Here is an 18,875-nt window from a genome sequence, read left to right on the forward strand (position 1 = left end):
GCACATATGGATTAGGACTAAAAGAGTCGATAAGCCGCCACCACGTGTTTATCCTAATCATCATCAACAGTCCAGAGGAAGGACGCCCCTTTGTGTTTTTAATAGCGGGGTTTAAGAGAATCACAAAGCCATCTCTTGCTGGTGGATCGCTTAACCATGTCTCTTGCAGGCAGATGGCAAAAACCTTTTTTATCTCGACATCAAATCGGTTGAACAAGTGAGTAAATCCTCTCGTATTCCAGGACAGAAATTCCCGAATACTTTCATTTTCAATTGCTGGTGGCTAGTGCCAAGCATTTTTGTTGTTTTGTGTTTTGTATTTAATGGTCTTCTTTGTGCATGATCTTTGGGAGCCTGGAATTTGCATTTCTTGACGTAGATTTGCACATCTTTGTTCTAAATTTTTATGAGAGGTACTCTTCAAACTGGTCATAGAAGTCTCTGAACCAGAATTAATTGGTTCAACCGATATATCAAATCCAAACATCAACAGTTCGTCAGAGGCATTCAGGATAGTATTACAAACAGAAGCTGAGTTTTCCTTTTACCCAGAGAGAGGTTGAAAGGAAGGACAAGGACTTGGCAGACAGAGGGAGGACTGCCTAAGGTGAGAGGTGGGCCAATCCCAAGTCCCTCCGCATGGCAATAATCCATCTCAGGGGGCCCAGCTCAACATCCAATCCACATCTCAACTGATAAACCTGAGTCAACTTTCAACAGAGACAGAGGGAGGAAGGGCTACCCAAGAGCTCTGCTTGAGAGTGGAGGCAGTTGGAGTAGGAGCTGGAGACCAGAGACCGATGAAAGGCGCTGTTTATGGAGCAAGCTGGAGGATGAATGAGGAGAACCAGCAGAGTGCAAGAGTCTGGAATAGAGGTCCAGAAGGCTGGGCTAAGCTGGAGCTTGGGTGTTGTAAGAGAGATCCAGGAGACCAAACCGAGGTAAGACATGAGGGAGTGGTGGCCAACGGCGGAAAATATACTCATAGGGGCGAGGAAGGTGCAAGTGATAGTTGTGAACAAGAGATAATTGAGGAGAGGGTTGGTGCCAAGCGGGGAGAAGAAGGTGGGCGAGAAAGTGGGTAATGGTACTGGGACTGGCACAATGAAGGTGACCAGTGGGGCAAGGAAGAGAGTGAAGAGAGGAAAGGAAAATACAGTGACAAGGGGTGGTTATGAAAGCAGGAGGAAATGGACAAAGGGGACGATGAACTGGTACAGAAGTTGATAAAGGAAGTGGAGGAGCGTAGAAAAGGAGGAGAATTTGGTGCAGGAATAGAAGAGTGGAGAGCCGGGATATGGTCACATGACGAGCTAGGCCAGTTCTGATTGAGAAAACTTCAGGATCAAAGGAGTGCAGTAAAGGCCAGTGAGGGGAAGGCAAGGGATTTAAGAACCATAGGAGGGAGATCTGGAGTCGTTGCCCACCCTCCAGCCCTACATTCTGTCCTAGTCCGTATTCAGGACATTGGATCCTACCATGCCTGCTCCTCAAAACCCCTCATTCCCTGCCTCCACGATTCAGAGGCTCCCACATAGGTACAGAGTCTCGAGGTGCACAGGCTGGAGATTTAGACCAACAACCAGTTAGAAAAGGGTACGAAAGATTTGGAGAAAGGAAGGGGTGATGCCCCAGTAAAAACAGTATTGTTGAGCACTATACACGAACCCCAGACAGGGGCACGTACCAGATATTGGGAAACCAGGGACTTTGCTGAAGGACCTATTGGTTTATAAGGAACTGTTGACCCAGGAAGGGAACCCTGGTACCTTCTGAGGCTGAGGGTAAGCCATTTTTTTATTTTGTGTTGCCCTGTAAATTTAGTTAGAAATCACTTGACCTATCCTGACACATTCCAGTTGCATTTACTGCCATCCCCATTTATTATTTGGTTCCCACACAGTTCGAGTACTCTAGTAAACCAGCTGGAATTCCTTGTTTATGTTTGTCTGGTCATTGATCCACATCACCTATGAGTCAATTATTTATTTTATACTCTTATTTTTCCTTAAATGCTCCATCTATTCTTGGAGTTAGGTCCTGAGTTATATTGAATGCTTTAATAATTGCATTTAAAATAGAAGAAACATTGCCAGTCTTGCAATACCAGAAGAAAACCCTTATCACAGATTTCAAAGGAGTCCTTCTGCATGCATTTACAATTCCGGCAGCTGTCGGCTACTTGGCAGAGCTCCCAAGTCCAAGGCATTGGGTTTCTGCTTTACCCACGCGCCTCACTGCTGGCTGACCACATCCTGTGCAGCATAAAGCTTCCCCTCAAATAGGAACATACAGTGGGTATCTCTCTGCCTTGCCACACACAAGCCTCTATGATTCCGGCAGCATGTGGGGAAAAGGCAGTTCCAGTGCTAAGATTAGGGTGTGCCCTGGACAGTAAAGCCCACAGGACTGGTGCTTTAAATGGCCCGGTCCGACCCGGATCTCAGTATCTGAACTGCTTATTTTTGAGCATTTGAGTACCTCCACTTCTGAAGGCCTGAAAGAGAGTACCGGTACTCAATTATGTAACAAGGTGAAAATGAAAGCTGTCCATTTCACTTTATCACAATTTAAAGGACTAAGCTTCCGCAGCCTTTGCTGGGGAAAGCAGAGCCCTCTCCCTCCTCCACCACCCGCAGTGCCCATAGTGTCTTCTTCAGGAACCACCCGCAGTGCCCATAATGTCTCCTTCAAGGCCCACCCTGCAGAGCAAACAGAGGGAACCATGCATCTACTCTGCCTACAGCACACTAGGCGGGAAGACTGCTTCTGTAAGTGGGCTTCACCTGTTACCATTGGTGTCCTTTGATGGAGCAGGGATACATTTGGAAAGTCTGGGAAATCACTTTTTAAAGATGTTTCTTTGTTATCAGCAGTGCCTACTCTAATATGTATTGTGACGGAACGTTTTCGAATGAAAACTCGCACACAGCTCCAGTTACCTACTGAAATTCTTATTAGGCAATGAAAGCGAGCCAAAATAAAACTCCCCAACTAAAGCTTAGTTGAAAGACTGGTAGAAAGTGGTGGTAAAGTGGCACTAATGATTACCGTCAATTTTACCAATCCGGGGGATTTTGTAGGATTTGTCAGGTGGAGTTCGGCAGAGGGGCAGACTGTTTATGTCTCCCCTTTCCTGCTCTGCATGAAATATCAACCTGGTGTACCGCCAGGAGGAGATTTTCATGCTTGTGGTAAACCACTAGATTCCTATGGAATCCCGCTGAACTCACCACCTGGAAGAAAAGGCGGATTCCATAGGAATCCATTGTAAATGCTTCCCACAATAATGAATTGCAGAAGCCTTTTACACTTTTTCCAAAATGGAGTGCAAAAATTAAGAGTAAAGGCAAATTCACTTGTACCTCTTGTGCCTTACTCTTTACATCTCCACTCCGTTTTTGGAAAAGTAGAAAACTGCACGCAAGGGACCTTTTGCACCAAACGCCCACAGCAACCTCCAGTGCAAATTCTGATTGATTTTAAATTACCCCCACTGTATTTTACCACTGCAATGGCGCAGAACTGAATTTGTACTGTTGCTTTTTTATCACAAAGACACAGAGAGCACATACTAGATCACCAGTGTCTGGACTAGCTAATTCTGCTCTGCCTTCTTTATAAACAAGGGCGATGCCTTATCATCGGCTGATTATGGGGGATGCTATCACTGTACTCGGTAGAAGGCTACATTGTAGGATTTAAGACAAGATTGAGGGCTTGGGCTGTTTTCTTTTTGTAGAAACTATTTCCTTGGTACACTCCCAACAATGCTCTAAGGACCCGTACATGGTCCAGTAGGAAATGTCCTCTAGAAAAAGTGAGGTTGACAGGCTACAAAATGAACCGAATATGAGTGTAGAGCAGTGGTCTTCAAACTTTTTTATGCTGAGCCCTACCCCTTGAGAAAAAATATTGTTTCCATCCAACCCCTCCTCTCCCTACCAGCCATAAATGCTTATATTTTCTATGGAATGCTTATATTTTCTATTGAAAAATCACTGTAATCCCGTTTTAAGAGCTTTGCACCCCCTCCGCGTTTTCTTCGGTTGCCCTAGTTTCAAGACCAACTCTTTGTTTTCGAGCTGATTGGCACATGTGCCCATGGGCACAGAGTGCAAATAACACTGGATATTGCACAGAGTTTCACATGAAGTTACATTCTGTCGCTGTTTGTGATCTGTGATGTTGCAGGTAAGGGCCAACTATTCAATCACTCTTGCACTCATTCTTATTTATACATCAGCTCGTTTAAAAAACATAAACATTAAACAGATCAAACGAAGAACATATGAACATAATCATCTGCTCAGGTACCTAGTATATTCCATTTTGGTAGAATGAGTTCAGTCTTTAAAATGAGTTAAGTGAAATGAGTACCCAACGAGGGGGGTGTGGCGGCGTCCCAGCCAATGGGGCGGCTCAGAATGCGGGCATTACCACATGGTAATCCCGCTGCCCTAAGCCTCCTCACGGCCAGTGGCCGCCATCGCCCCTCGCCGGGGACTCAGGTAAGTCTTTCTCCCACCTACCTCCCCGTCCCACATCCACAGAATTCCCTCCCCACTTACCTTCTCTTTTCTGTCCATTTCGATGGTAGACGCGCTGGGAACACTTCTGTCCTCAGGACGTCCTCTGCCGATCTGCAACAGGCCATCCTGGAAAGGAAGAGGGACTACGTGCAGTCCCTTCTCCCTTCCCAGGTGGCCATTTTGTTTGTTTACTTTTTCCCCTATTTTTTCAATGGCCACCATGCAAAGGGAGAAGGTTCTACGTGTGCGCTAGGGGCTGTAACTATGGTCCCCTGAGGCATTACCTTATGTGGTAATGGGCCGCAGGCTCTGGTCTTATTGCGTAATTAGTCTTTTAAACTACACGTTCTGAGCATATTGTCTGCACTCCATTTGGTATATCCCAGTCTCTGGGCCTGGATGGTTAATGCTTGCACGTGTTTAAAAAGGTCAGTTATCATTAGTGTTTGTTATTCAATGGTTTATACAAGGTAGACAAGCCTTTTTATTTCTAAGTAGCCTGCTGAAGAGTGAATGGCTTAACTGGAGCTGTAAATGCGCTTGGTGGAATAGAAATGTCTTAACCAGGTGAGCCTTTCCTTCAGCCACTTGCTTCATATCTGTCCGCTGCACTGAAGTCCTGCTAAAAAACAAGCATTGACAAAAGCAACAGTTTTGGCTTGTATATAGGTATGCATTTTACAAGTGCTGATATCACATGCCTAGGTAGTTAATCACACAGTTTTCCAGCTGTTTCCATCTTAAGGCCTGATAGTACCATTATAGCAGTGCCTGTCAAATTCCCATACCATGCTTGCTAGAAAAGCCAAAATTGTTGACGTTGCGAATGCTTGCATGACTCATGGCCAGTCTGGGTTCTGCTCCATCAGATCCAAAATACAGCATAGGCAAAGTAAAACAAGGTGGAATGCATATGGGAAATACACCAGTGGGTAAGAAGCGTTGGCTCGGCATTTCAGCACATTATTTGTATCCAATGAGTGCAGTACTTACTTCCTGATTTTCATGGCCTCCTCATTGTCAGCGCGGAAGAATTCATAGCTCTTGTATGTGCGTACAGCTTCCCGGCGATACTGTCCCACATTAAACACTAATCGGGAGCAGAAACAAACAGGTTACACAAAGGCTACACTTTGCCATGAGAAGATCAGAAGGGTGGAAAACATAATGGAACCCCACTCACACCTTAGAATATAAAGAGCATAACAACCCACAGCTCTTTTACCTAATGCGAGGCCCCTCATGGCACTCCTGGACACTAGCTGTCCTTCAGCCTCCCTTCCTGACATGGTCAGCCGCATCCCACAATGGTTCCACACTACGACAACAAAACAAACCACACATAATCTCGCCCAACACCACATGGCGACTACCGACCGAAAAACACACCTATGCTCAGTGAATGGCTTCTCCGAACCGAAGCTGCCCACAGCACACACTCTTTTTCCCGCTCAGTCCTACTAACATACCCGCCACCCTCCTTGCATTACAGATCTGCCAGAGCGCCGAGAGACCAGGCCGGTGAACAAAAGAGTGAGTTATAGGATCCTTTAAGATAACATGACTATGAGGGAAGGTCTTCACATCATGTCACAGACAGAGCGGCCATAAGAAAGGCCTCAGGCGTTGAGGGCTCGGAACCTCCTGGTGAGCAGTAGACACACGCACATCACAGGGTGGGCCTCACCTTTGGTGGGGGTTCCGATCCAGTTGAGGTAGCGTGTCAGCTTCTTGGAGATGTAGGTCTTCCCACGGGCTGGCAGCCCCACCATGATGACCATTGTGGGGGAGTTGGTGAACTGCGGGATGGAGGCTGCAGGAGAAGATGGAGAGAAAAGACAACCACCATAGTGAGAAGGAGGCGCGGAAAAGATATCAGCATTCCTTCTTTTCATGATCAGCTATGTTGTCTTTATACTTTCTTCCACTGTTCCATTACAGGATTGTGACAGGTGCTCAGAGCAGGGTGTGTGCATGGCTGATCCACATGGGGCGTTGGGGAACTCTGCTTGCAACTCTACTTCCTCTCCCTATTGTAATATGTGTATCCTCATTCAGCCGATCAATTGTGTTATCTGACTTGTTACTTTTATTCTCTCCTCCTTTTTCCAATGATGTAAGTTGTCTGAGCAGTATGTGTACATATGATGGAAGATACACACGGCTCTACGACAAAAGATGTCAGGGTCTCTGTGCCTCTCACTAGCCTTATTGTAAGTCTCTGCAGCTGCCCTACATGCCATGGTCTTCATGCTCTGCAGAGGTCGAAATTGGAATTCATGGAGCAGGTGCTGGAAGTAGCTCCAGGGTGTCCTGGTCTCCTCTGACCAGGAGTTGATCATCGTGACCCAGGAGCTATTAAAGTCCATCCTCATGAATGGAGTGCCTGAAAGATGGTGGAACTTGCTTTTTTCCACCCAAACTGTGGAATGTGCCCAGAAATTCACATTCCTTGAACCCCTCTTTCTATTGCTTTGCTGACTGTTCTGTTGAATCCCGTATCTTGCCATTTTGCTTTACCTGTTTTTTACTTTTTACACTCTCTTTAAATTGTTTTCTCTTTTATTTATTTTTTGTCAGATCTTCAGTCTTGCTGCTACCTCCCATTCAGTCTTCACCCATCTTTGCCTCTATTTAATAACTACGCCACCGCATCCATTCCTGCACTGATATCTGGTACTGCCTCTTTACTGTCACAACATTGTTCTCTGCTGCCACCTCCTTTTCTGTGAAACAACCTTTCTCTCGCATTTTTATGCTGCACAATGAGGCTCTTTTACATAGTATGTAACAATCTAACTTCCAAATGAGATGCAACTATAACTTGTGTCCACTACATTTGACCATGCATGCTTTACATTTCTTCTAGGGGTTTACTACTGTCCCTTTTATACAAATTCCCAGTCATATCGGCCATGTCAGATAGGTATATTGCACCAGTTGGCTTGGGGAGCCAAAGGTAGCTCCTGGTAACTGCTAGTGACAAGCTAACCAATCTCTTCTAGGCCCTATCCAGGAGCTAAATAGCGCCCACCATTTTCAAACCCTGCTCTGGAATGAGACATGCGGCATCATTGGGACCATGCTTTCATTGATGAACCTTAGGATCGGCTGTGGAATTTAAGAATTATCATAAGTGCATGAACACATGTTGGCGGTTGCCACAAGCACTCCCCTGGGCTGTATTCCATCCTTAAATGAGATATTGTATATGCCACCCATTGACTCTGGAATCCACATATTCTTTACTTCAAACTCAGGATTACCCTTCACTTTTACAGAGTTGAGGCTAGCTGGGGGCTATTTAGCTCCTGCTTCTAGCCTAGGAGAGCCTAGTTAGTTTGAAAACAACAACTACCAGGAGCTACTTTTGACCCCCCCCCCCCGGCCAACTGGTGCGTTGCTAATAAAGAAGCATTAGGACACTTTCAGTATACGTTTAAACATAATGAATCATATATAATGGACAAAAAGTTAAAGTGTGCATTAGCTCCTGTCTACTGGGTTGTGCCTGACAGGCAGGAGCTGGTTTTAGCTCCTGCTCATCAAAACACTAATTTCAAACCCTGCTATTATGGGTGGAAGTGCTTCCCAAATGTGGAGCAGTGGACTTGCTGATTTTCCTAGGGGAACATGGAATAGTGGTGAACATTCCAATTTCATTGCCACTATGATTACCGTTTTCAGAATTTCAAATGGCTTACAAAACGGGGCAGGGGTGAATTTTCTGAAAACCCCTGGAACAAGTAGGAACCTTGTAGGCAGCCTCACTGTATTATTTGGCATCTGTGCCCTCTTCTTAACCACAAAATATGTATAACTCAATTTCTTGCCTATTTTAAGTTGCAAAATGTCATGTAATATTTATAAGTACGTTTTGGCCATCTGTACCGCAGGGACATAAACAGTCTTGGGTAATAACCCGAGGATAAACCCATATGTGGTAAGGAATGGTGAGAACTTAATATAAATGTGCATTAAATTATTATACACATATGCTACTAATGGTACCCCTTCTGCCCAGTTATCATGAATTTGGGTCACAAAACATCTTAGGAATTGCTCAATGGTTTGATTCATTCTCTCCGTTTGCCACCTGAGTGATAATTAGTGGTCCTGTCCCAACAAATATCCAATGCCTGGGCAGATCAGAATTTGGATATGATTTGTGAACCCCTATCAGTCACAATGTACTCCACTAACCCATGATTATCTCCTTCACAAATATTGGCAGTTATTTAAATTAGAATGTTCCAATGGAGATGGAGAACCGGGGGTGAGGGGATGAGACAGTTATCGCTAGTTCAAAGAGAACCTGTTTACTCAGCCTTCTTCATATCGCCTGAAGTATTGATGTGAATCATGTGCAATTAAGAGTTAAGATTAAAGGACACAGGCCAGTTATTACCAGTAATGAATTATGTTGGCACACTAATGTTTAATTGTCTGATGAAGCCATGACCTACAACAGCGAAATCCTAAAAGGAGGTGTGTTTTCCATATGTGTTGAAGATGGTGGTTAGGATAATGGCTAACAATGAGAAAGTTGGAATTGGAGAAAGATGAGATGTCTTTGAAGCGGTTTTGTCCAATCACATGTGGGGGGTGGATTGTAATAAAATATGTGGGGTTGTTTTAACTGTTGCAAAATTGTATATAATGTGCCAACCTATGTGGTTCAGTGAGTCTTGGGTTAGTTTGATTCTACAGTGTCATCTAACTGCTCCCCGGCTGATGGTGCAATAAACTTGCTTTATATACAACTGTGCACTCATTCCTTAAGTGGGTGGCCCACTTTTGGGTTAAAGTGATTAGGGGCCCACCCCTACAACTTTGGCAACTGCCTGTTACTGAATGTTTGCACACCATCAGGCAGCCAATCAGGGCCCGGGGCCGGCTATGTGGGAGGGACAGCAGGAGAACATGAACGGGAGAAGGGAGAGGCACGGAGAGCGCACACGGTGCCATTTGGACCAAATTTAAAATTACACACGGTTGGTTGAAGATGAATGGAGCCAGGACACACGCATGGCATTATCCATCACTGTTCATGATGAACTCATGTTTGTCGGAGTCATCCCTCACTAGCCTGGCCCAATTTCTTTTTTTTCAAATTAATTTATTGAATTTTACAACACAGAGTAAACATATACAATATAAAACTTGAACAAATAACATATTTTTAACAGCTACAAATTTTATGTGGGTAATTTTATTAACAAGCTCAGAAGTTCAGAGTCTATTCTAAGTTCAGCTATTGAATACCAATGTTTGCCCCGAATAAGACAGTGAAATCCGCCAGCAAAATCTGATTTCTGGCCTAGGTAGGAAAAAACATACCCTTGATCAAGCACTGAATGTCCCTTTCTTAGACCTACCTGATCAGTAGGCAATAAGCTAGGGCTTCCAGTAAAAGAACTTTCTGATGCCAATAAGGGACATTAATCTATAAGACCCCACCCCGTTTCCTCTCTGTCCATTCTGATGGACATTAATCTGTAAGACCCCCCAACCCGTTTCCTCTCTGTCCTTTCTGATAGGCATAATAATGCTAACCTTTGACATTCACCCACCCACTGCAGGAATGAGATGTGTGGCCGTCAGATCTTGGTAACGGGGCTGCCTTCAGAGGGTGCATGTAATGGCCGCCTTAAGAGGGAACTTTAAGGAAGAAATCTTTTGGAACCTTTAGCTCCAATTTTTGCAAATCCAATTCTGAAACGTTCCAGGCGCACAAGGTGTGCTGGATCAGATTAAACCCAGTGGATCCTTCCAGACATTTGTAAAGAAGCTAAGAGTCTACGTGATTCTGTGGAACTTTTACAGTTTAAGAACGCTTCCGCTCTGTTGCTACTTAAGAGTGAGACTCGACCAGTGGATCTTTACGAGCCGGTTACTCGGTGGATGTTGCTAAGCACATCACCTGCATAGAGGGAGTAGCCCATATTCTATATGAAAACAATAATATTCAACATACATCATGTGCCAGTTGTATTAAATTACAGATGCATATGTTTCTTGCTGAGAAACGACGACTATTTGAAATAATAGTACATTTACAGTTTCCTTACGCTCTACCCATAAATGACCCCTCTGGGGTGTAAGAATATACTTCATATAACCGGTCTGAGTGCTCTTACGGACAAGAGCTAGTAGTACAAGAGCTAGAAGTACGGTGGCACCTACTTTGCAGCTGTTCCGGGGATTAAGGCAGAATTAACATAATTTAGGGGTGTTTTGGTGGAAGACGGATCTTAAATTGCATGAAGGTGGGACGAGGAATTTCGGTAACAATAAAGATACGCAGTGAAGTTCAACTATATGGAATACGGCCTCCTGAGGAAGAGTACAAGACTTGAAACATGTCAGGCAGCCCTATCAAATCTTGAGTCCCGTTTTATATTGAATTGAAGAGGAGTTTATGATGAGATCAGCTATCTGTCTTTGAGGGTAAACAATGTTAAGAACAAGAGACTTTATAATGGATGCATTATATAGAATTATGATGTATCAATGAAGACTGGTTTAACAGACGGCGGAGTGTGATTTAGTGACTATGGGAATAGGTGTGATCAGTACAGGCTGCTGCACTTTCCACTCAGCAGTGAGGAGTACCAATTTCATCTGAGCGAGCAAGAAATTGTGGGCAAGTGGGGAGCTAGCGCCTTGCCTATGTGCTCAGTCTCCACACACACTGACTGTATGCCTATCTTGTAACCCACTGTAGAGCGCCAACTGCGGGACCAAGGCTGTGATTAGGCCATCTAGTTATCATGCACTAGCTCCCATCTGGCACTGCTCTTGCAGGATGTCGAGGTTCCAGAGCTACTGTATGATGCCAGAATATCTAACTGAGGCACGGCATGGCATGGCCCTGTCAAGGAGCAGAAGCACTAGCCAATTCCAGCTGCCCAGGACAACTGCTATTGGGTAAAGTGAACCTGTATGCATGAATGGCTGGGTTGCATGTTCCCAGGCAAAGCACTGCCACTGCTGGGGACTTGAGGCTGCCTTTCCTGCTTGTGTTGAGTGCTGGTTGACAGCATCCCTGCTCTCTGTGGCCCTCATGGTATCCAGTGGTTTTACCGATAGAAATCACTTCGAAATTATTTCAAAATATATATAGGGTTGTAGGTTAAGGGGTTTAAATGAAGTGGGGAGGGGTTTGGTGTAGGGGCAGTAGTAAGGGGGCAGGGGGACCCTCCCAATTAAAAAATAATAAAAGTATAATTTTGAGTATGTGGCCGGTCAGAGTATATCTATCCATGGTGCTGCTTCCTTGCTTGATTTCGCTTGCCGAGGCTTGCCTTGCACATGCATCGATTAAGATACACCTGGCCGCCATCTCTAGGTACACCCGGACACCGGGCAAGCTCTCCCTGTGGTCACATAGACTTGTCAGGGAGTTCCTCAATGGCCTCTTCAGACCTTTTCTACCAGTGAAACCTCCTGCTCCTGTGTGGGAGCTTAATGAGCACCCAGCTCCTGAGGTCGCTGTTTGAACCCATGCATGGACCCCCTCTAAGTTTCTTGGTAAACCCCTTTCCCCGTGGCTATCACCTCAACCAGGAGGGTTGGACATATAGGCTCTCTTGCAAGTCTCTGTATTTGTCATACCACCCAGCAAAGGTGGTACTAAGGACTCATGATTCCTTTATGCCCTAAGTCACATCAGACTCATTTAAACATGCCTTTGGTGCTGTCAGTTTTTTGCGACCCCCTTCTTCACCTGCTGAAAGGTCTTTGCATTCGCTGGACATGGCGCGTACCTTGAAATCCTATGTGGCACACACTAAGAACTTTCGAAAGACTTCTCAACTGTTTGTGAACTTTGGACCTGTGGGTCATGGGAAGGCCTCATCTAAAGCGTCCATCTCTAGATGGCTCCCTGTCTGCATCATGCATTGCCACCAGCTGGCCAACAGGCCATTGCCAGGCAGAACGAGGGCCCATTACTCTAGAGCAATCGCATCAACAACTGCGTTCCTACGACGTGGAGGTCTACTCACAGCTTCACGAGGTTCTACTGTGTCGACAGGGATTCCAGACAGGCGTCTCATGTCAGACAAGCAGTACTTTGCAACCTGATTACTTGAGGTGAGTGTGTTCCAGGGGTACTTTTCATTGATTCTGTTGAACCTCCCGTGCTTGTGTATATGCACTGCTGTGTAATCGTATTCATAGCATGTGAAGGCATGCAAGACCCCATGCTGCAGAAGGGACACGGGTCTTGCATGTATTCACATGCAAACCCTCCTACCTTCCCCCATGCGGCTCTGTTTGGGTACTTACTGCCACTTTATGTGCACAACCAAATCTGAGGATGGCCACCAGTGGTGGAGCTGGGGGGGACAGGTGTCGTTGGTTGGGGTGGTGTGACCCAGGGTGATGGCGATAGTCTGTGCGGGCGGCCGTGCTGTTTTTTAGATTGGGGCTGGGCTGGTTTGTTTTTATGAGGTTCACACAGGGAGTGTTCGTAGCATGGGAGTCCATGCTAGATCCAGGCGGAAGAACAAGAGTTACAGGTAAGTACCACCTTACCATTGGTGGGCTTGGATTGGCTTGCAGGCTGTATTTTACATAAGAGGCTGACTCCTTTAGCCATTTCCACAGAACAGCGTTGCAGTCAAGAATCCCTCATGGATGAATAGCCAACTAAAGGATGACCCTTGAAGAAGTCTGGCATTCCTTACTGCATCTGGCAGGTGAAGCCCTGTTGGACTACCTGATCTCCGAAGACCCTGAGCGGTGCTTCAGCCATTGTACTGGTGGGACCAACTAGTCTCTACGCCTTCTTGAGGACCCAGCCATCCTGAGTCTTCTAAAGTGTCCCTGGACTGACCAGCTCTCGTGGGCTACCTCACCAGAAGCATTGCCGTTCCACGATTGCACCCGGAACTTTGTCGCCAGCTTGTGGTACAAGTCACATTCCCTCTGAATTTCAGTATCCCAGCATCACGGGATCCCTGTTCTAGAGAAGCTTCTTCAACCTCGACTGGAAGGACACCTGCCGTCTGTGTGCCTTGACAGTTGCTGGAACTCTCCTTCCCCCTCCTGAAGAGGCCTGCATTGCTGAATCTTGCATATCTTCATCGCCAGGAGTTACATCTTGCATTTGGACCTGATCAGAAGATGCTTTCTACCGGCAGCTCCAGGGTACCTTTCACTGGAACCAATGGTGGGGGAAATCCAACACCAACCTCCCCACCCCCTGCACCTCCCACCAAGTCGACCTCTCAAGACATCTGGGAAAATCGGTGAAGAGGGTAAGTAAACACAAAGCATTTGTCCTCCCTGTCCTCCATAGGATAACATTGGGAATAAGTCACTTTGCTTCCTAAACCTTCAAGTCCACTGCCTTTTTGGTTGTCGAATCTGGTTAGTATTTTCTGATAGATAAATACACAATTACATACCTAAGTAACCTTTGTTGAATATCTTCTTTGAACTATCACAAACACAAGTAAATTAGAATTTACCCACAGAGGCTACATTCTGTGGAGAAGCATTGTGGCTACTGTGTCTTTTTGGCACAATGCCCCATTCTTGTTGGGGATTGGACTGCTGAAGTTGGGAAATTCACGTGTGACTTAGTTCCATCATTGCTGCATTATTTTACTTCCTGTGTTAAATGTCATTTGAATGCATATATGTTTGACTATTGTGCGTTATCACCAGATACTTTCATGATTTAATGTGTAAAAAGCCTAGAATAAATATTGTATCTTCATTGAATTACTGTGTATTATATTTTGTGGACTCATTGAGGGGCCCTGATCCCACTCTTTCTCCCGATAAAAGCCTTGACTGCTCTCCAGGTTTTACCTTGATTGGGGTTTGGCTAACCTCGCAGTTACCTGCTCGGTTGGCCTCATGAACTGTCCATCGGTCCAGATTCTAGTAATCCATTTTAACAGTTACTTTTCTGTGCCTTATTATTTTTGCCGTGCACATTCGCATTTACCACGTATGGCTACTAAGCATGGCTATTGTATTGTATTAGCTATTTATATAGCGCATTTTCCCATTTGTACGGCCTCAAGGCGCTTTGTGGGAGGAACGGCCGCGGGGACCAAAGTTCAGTTATGGGAAAGTTCTCAGAGGAGGCTTAAGTTGCACATGTGCATTTGGCCAGGATTAGGACTTAGGAGGGCTGGCTAGGCTCCAATAAGCAACCTCATGCATGAGGACGGGTGCTGAGGGAGGTCGCAACAGAGTGCTAGTGCGGGAGACTCGATATGTATCCAGCTAGACCAAAATGTGTCCTACGTTGTTGCTGTATTATAATGGCAGAGGTGTTGAGGAAAGTCGGGTGTTTCAGTGCTAAACGGTTGTGACCAGCTAGAGCAAATTTGTCGTAGTCGTAGCTGCATTCTAAAGTGCGTGCGTGGATGGCTGGCCATGCCTGCGGCAGGTGTCCACCGAAGTGGTCCGTTTATACATACCTTAAGCTCAGATGGGGCTTATCTTAGATGTTGCTGCGTCATCCGGTCTTCTGTGGGGAAGAAAAGCCAGCTACCTTTGTAGACTTTTCTAGGCAGTATGGAAAGGCTACCCTCAAGTCTACCAAGGGCAATATACTGGCTGTCCTACAACATCTTCACGGCGGGACCAACAGGCTACCATAGAAACTAAGATAATAGGTTTCTCTAAGCACAGTAACAGGTTACCTCTATAGTCTTACTACATATCTTCGAAGTTCTGCAAATGCTAATCAAAGGAGTCTACTAAGTGTGAGATCAAAGTTATCTGCATGTAACCACTGTGTGTTGCAACAGCTAGCCTAAGCAGTCATAAGTGCAATGGAGGGTTACCAACATATTTCTTTGAGCGTCATGGGCGGGCTGAACATTATAAGGTGCACATGCTCCAAGTGTAAGAGATGTGTTAACCTGCATGTGCTTCCTTCTGGTTGCAATGCTGGCTACCCGCAGATAAAGGTACAACCCTCCGGATTGTCTTGCTGGTATTGCAAGTGTTTAAGCAGGCTAATAGTGTTATGCGGATAACACTCAGCTCTCTTTCAAGCTTTCCTCAGTCTCCTCTCCTTCCTCACTATTTCCTGACTGTCTATCTGTGATTCAGGAGTGGTGCACCTCCAAAGATCTCTGTCCTAATGCCAGCAAGACAGAGATCCTTCTCATTGGGATCCCTGCTCCCACTTTCCCTCTCTCACTCTGGCCGCCCACCTTGGACCCTCTACCCTTGCCTTCCTGTGAGGCAAAAAACCCTGGTATCATCTTCAACTCCACTCTATCCTTCTCTCCTCACATCACAGACCTTGCCAAGAAGGCCCACTTCCAACTGCACCTCCTGGGAGGTAGTCTACCCTTTTCACCTTCCCCCTTAAGCTCAGTGTCTCCAGAGCCCTGGTTCTCTCCAGGCTGGACCACTCCAACAGCCTCTTTCTCAATCTACCTATCTCTACTCTTTGCCCCCCTGCAACTAATCCAGAGCAGGACTGCAAGACTTATCCTTGGCCTCAAGCCCAGGGACTGCATCTCTCCAGCCCTGGAATTTCTCCACTGTCTCCCGATGGCTGCAAGTATCAAGTTCAAGACCCTATGCGTCATCCACATTTCCTTCTGGGGACGTGGCCGTCAATATATCCATCTCTCTCTGCCTAAATAACTTCCTACTAGAGCCCTTTGCTCAGCTACCTCTAACTCTCTGAAGGCCAGACGCTTCTCCAAGCAGAGCAGAGAGTGGGGGTAGATATCTCTCCTCTGCAGGTGCCTCCTTCTGGAACGGTCTCCCTAGCCCTTTTAGACTTGAGCCGGACCACCTGAAGTTCCGTCAGAGGCTCAAGACTCAGTCTTCTCTCTCTGGCTTCCTTGCTAACTTACCTATCTGCTGCGCTGACTGGTGCTTGGCACCCTAAGAGTCTCACTGGGTACCAGGCTCCTCCATGACCAGTCTTCCTTGCACTGCCTCCTGGCCACTGCGCACTTAGGAGCTGTAACTGTAACCCCACATCCACCTCACCCCCCTGCCTCCTTAGACTTACCCGGAGCCGCGCAACCCTGGCTACACTTACTCAGAGCCATGCTGCCCTGATCGAACTTCCCCCTACCCTCTACCATGCCCTTTCACCCTCTCCCTTCCCCTTGCACTTCTCGATGTTGCACTTGCACAATCCCAATGTCACAAGGCCTAGAAGGATTGTTTGTCTTGTCTTTCCTCTATCTCCCCTTCCTTGACTTGTGGCACCTAGAAACACTTGTGCACAGGCGCTTTCTAAATACGTAATTATAACATATCATATCAATATACATAAAACTGTCGGGTCCTGCATCAGGCCCCGGAGCAGTGGCAAGCTATCCTGACAGATCTTTAGGCACAGAGGTGCAATCCTAATACATTTTCTTGGTGCAATCAACAGTCTGTCCTCAAAGGACTTCAGGCGCATTGGGGCGGTTCTCCCTATGTTCTACAGAGTGCTGGGGATATTATCGAACATCTGCGTAAATGGACAGGCTAGGGAGAAAGTGCTACACTATTCCTACCCCCTAAAATCAATTGAGTGTCACATTTCCTACCCTCAAAATCCCTCTCAGTGCATCACATTTCCTCCACCCCAAATATCCAACTAGGTGCACATTTCCTAACCCCCACAATCCATCTAATTGAGCATTCTGAGCGCTTTTATGCAACCCCCTTAGATATTTGACAAGAGAGGGGGTACAGGGTTACCAGTATGGGACCTGTAGGTGTGCAGCCGAGGTGGTTGTGAGGATGGTGACCCCAGTGCATATTTCATGTCCTGATCTGCTGCCCTGAAACTTTCCAATGGTAACGTATAAGCTACCCTCAGACTGTCTGTAGATTTATGCTGGTAGCCTGGGTGCACCAGTCAGAGCGAAGGAGGCCCGGGGCTATTGAGTGATCTTGTGTAAAAAGTGGCCTGGGGTAGAGTTAGCAGGATGGGCCGCCGCAACAAAAGTCAGCATCTATCTGAGGGTTTGTGTGTGAGCGGTTGTCTGTGATTGGTGTGTGTACGGCAGGACACCACGGTAACAGACGGCATCTGCTGCAGATGTGACTTTTTGGTGGTTTTCGATGAGTGAGGCTGGTGCTTGTAAACGGTACTACGGTCATGGAAAAGGGTGGGGAAGAGGATTTCAGGTTGTAGCAGGGAATAGCCAAGTTTTTAGGGCATTTCTGAATGAGAGGTGGTTATCAATGCAGCGGATGTGGAGAGGAAGCAAGTTCCAGATGGTAGGAGCTTGAATGGAAAAGGAGGATGCTCCCAATCTGGTGGATTTGTAATGGGGGGGATAACTATAAGAGCCAGATTTTAGGTTCCTGGTTGGCTGATAGTGTATGAGTTTATCCTGAAGGAATTTGGAATCAGTGTTGTGGAGGGCACAGTGAGTGAAGCACATGGCTTTAAAGGTAGTCCGTTGACCGATAGGGAGCCAGTGTAGGACTCTGAGCACGGGGCTAACATGTTCTCTCTGTGAGAGTCCAATGAGGCGAATGGCCGCAGTGTTTTGGATTTGTTGGAGTTTCCTGAGCTGGAATGCCAGGGAGCCTAGATAGAGGCAGTTTGCAATACTTTTTTTTGGGCTAGTTGCTGATTTTCAGAAGTACATTTTTTGTTGTTTCTCTTTGACCTCCAATCAGTTTTCTGTGCTGGTCTACCTGGCTTGGTGCTTTAGTCCTTTGCTTGTTTCTGGCTTTTTTACTTTCCCCACCCAGCCCCTTATCAATTGGCTGAGGCAGGCAGGTGTCCCTTTGTGCACTAGCCCCGTCCCAGGTGGCACCCCAGCCCGATTCCTATTCCCGTAGCTGCCAGCCCTCGAGCCCTGATTGGCACAAGTACCCCTTTTTGAGAACGACCACCAGGGCAGCCCCTGGCTAAGGGCCCAAGGCAAAGGGCATCTCCTGAAGCAGCAGCCAGTCCCTGTTTGCTTGTGAAGCCTGCCGCCATCAAACAGCAGCAACTGACAAGGTAAGCGTGGTCTGGGTGGAGAATACACCAATTACTGTATTCCGGAAAGCCCTACCGCCTCTCTCAGCTGCATAACATAGCTTAACAATGTTGCTAGCTAGTAAGTAATTGTCCGATCACTGCTGCACTCCAACAGTTAAGTACCATTTCATTAACTCTTGTGTTCCCACCTTAGGCACCCTTCTCAAATCTAGGTATTTCTACATTTACTTTGAGCCCCCATTTCAGGCATTTCTCCCTCTATCCAGGTATCTCAAATTGAGGTGTTACTGCTTTTACTGTTGTGCCCCCATTTTAGACGTTTCTCCTCCTACCGAGCTATCTCAAATCTAGGTGACTCTACCTCCACAAATGCCAGCAGCGTTTACAGCGGTACACCATGATAAATT

The 18,875-nt window shown here is 46.3% G+C and overlaps 1 protein-coding gene across 4 annotated transcripts in view; it reads right to left on the reverse strand.

Annotated features, from left to right (window-relative positions):
- Nucleotides 1-18,875, reverse strand: part of PFKFB1 (6-phosphofructo-2-kinase/fructose-2,6-biphosphatase 1) — a 302,863-nt gene that overhangs the window by 114,153 nt on the left and 169,835 nt on the right. For all 4 annotated transcript variants that reach the window (XM_069645334.1, XM_069645332.1, XM_069645331.1 and 1 more), the window contains exons 2-3: nt 6,220-6,345; nt 5,526-5,622 (exon numbers count right to left, since the gene is read on the reverse strand). In XM_069645334.1, coding sequence (XP_069501435.1) covers nt 5,526-5,622; nt 6,220-6,345 — 223 coding nt within the window. The remainder of the gene's footprint in view (nt 1-5,525; nt 5,623-6,219; nt 6,346-18,875) is intronic.

This window comes from Ambystoma mexicanum, chromosome 2p (genome assembly GCF_040938575.1).
Source record: "Ambystoma mexicanum isolate Mex_15411 chromosome 2p, UKY_AmexF1_1, whole genome shotgun sequence".
Lineage (NCBI taxonomy): Eukaryota > Metazoa > Chordata > Amphibia > Caudata > Ambystomatidae > Ambystoma > Ambystoma mexicanum.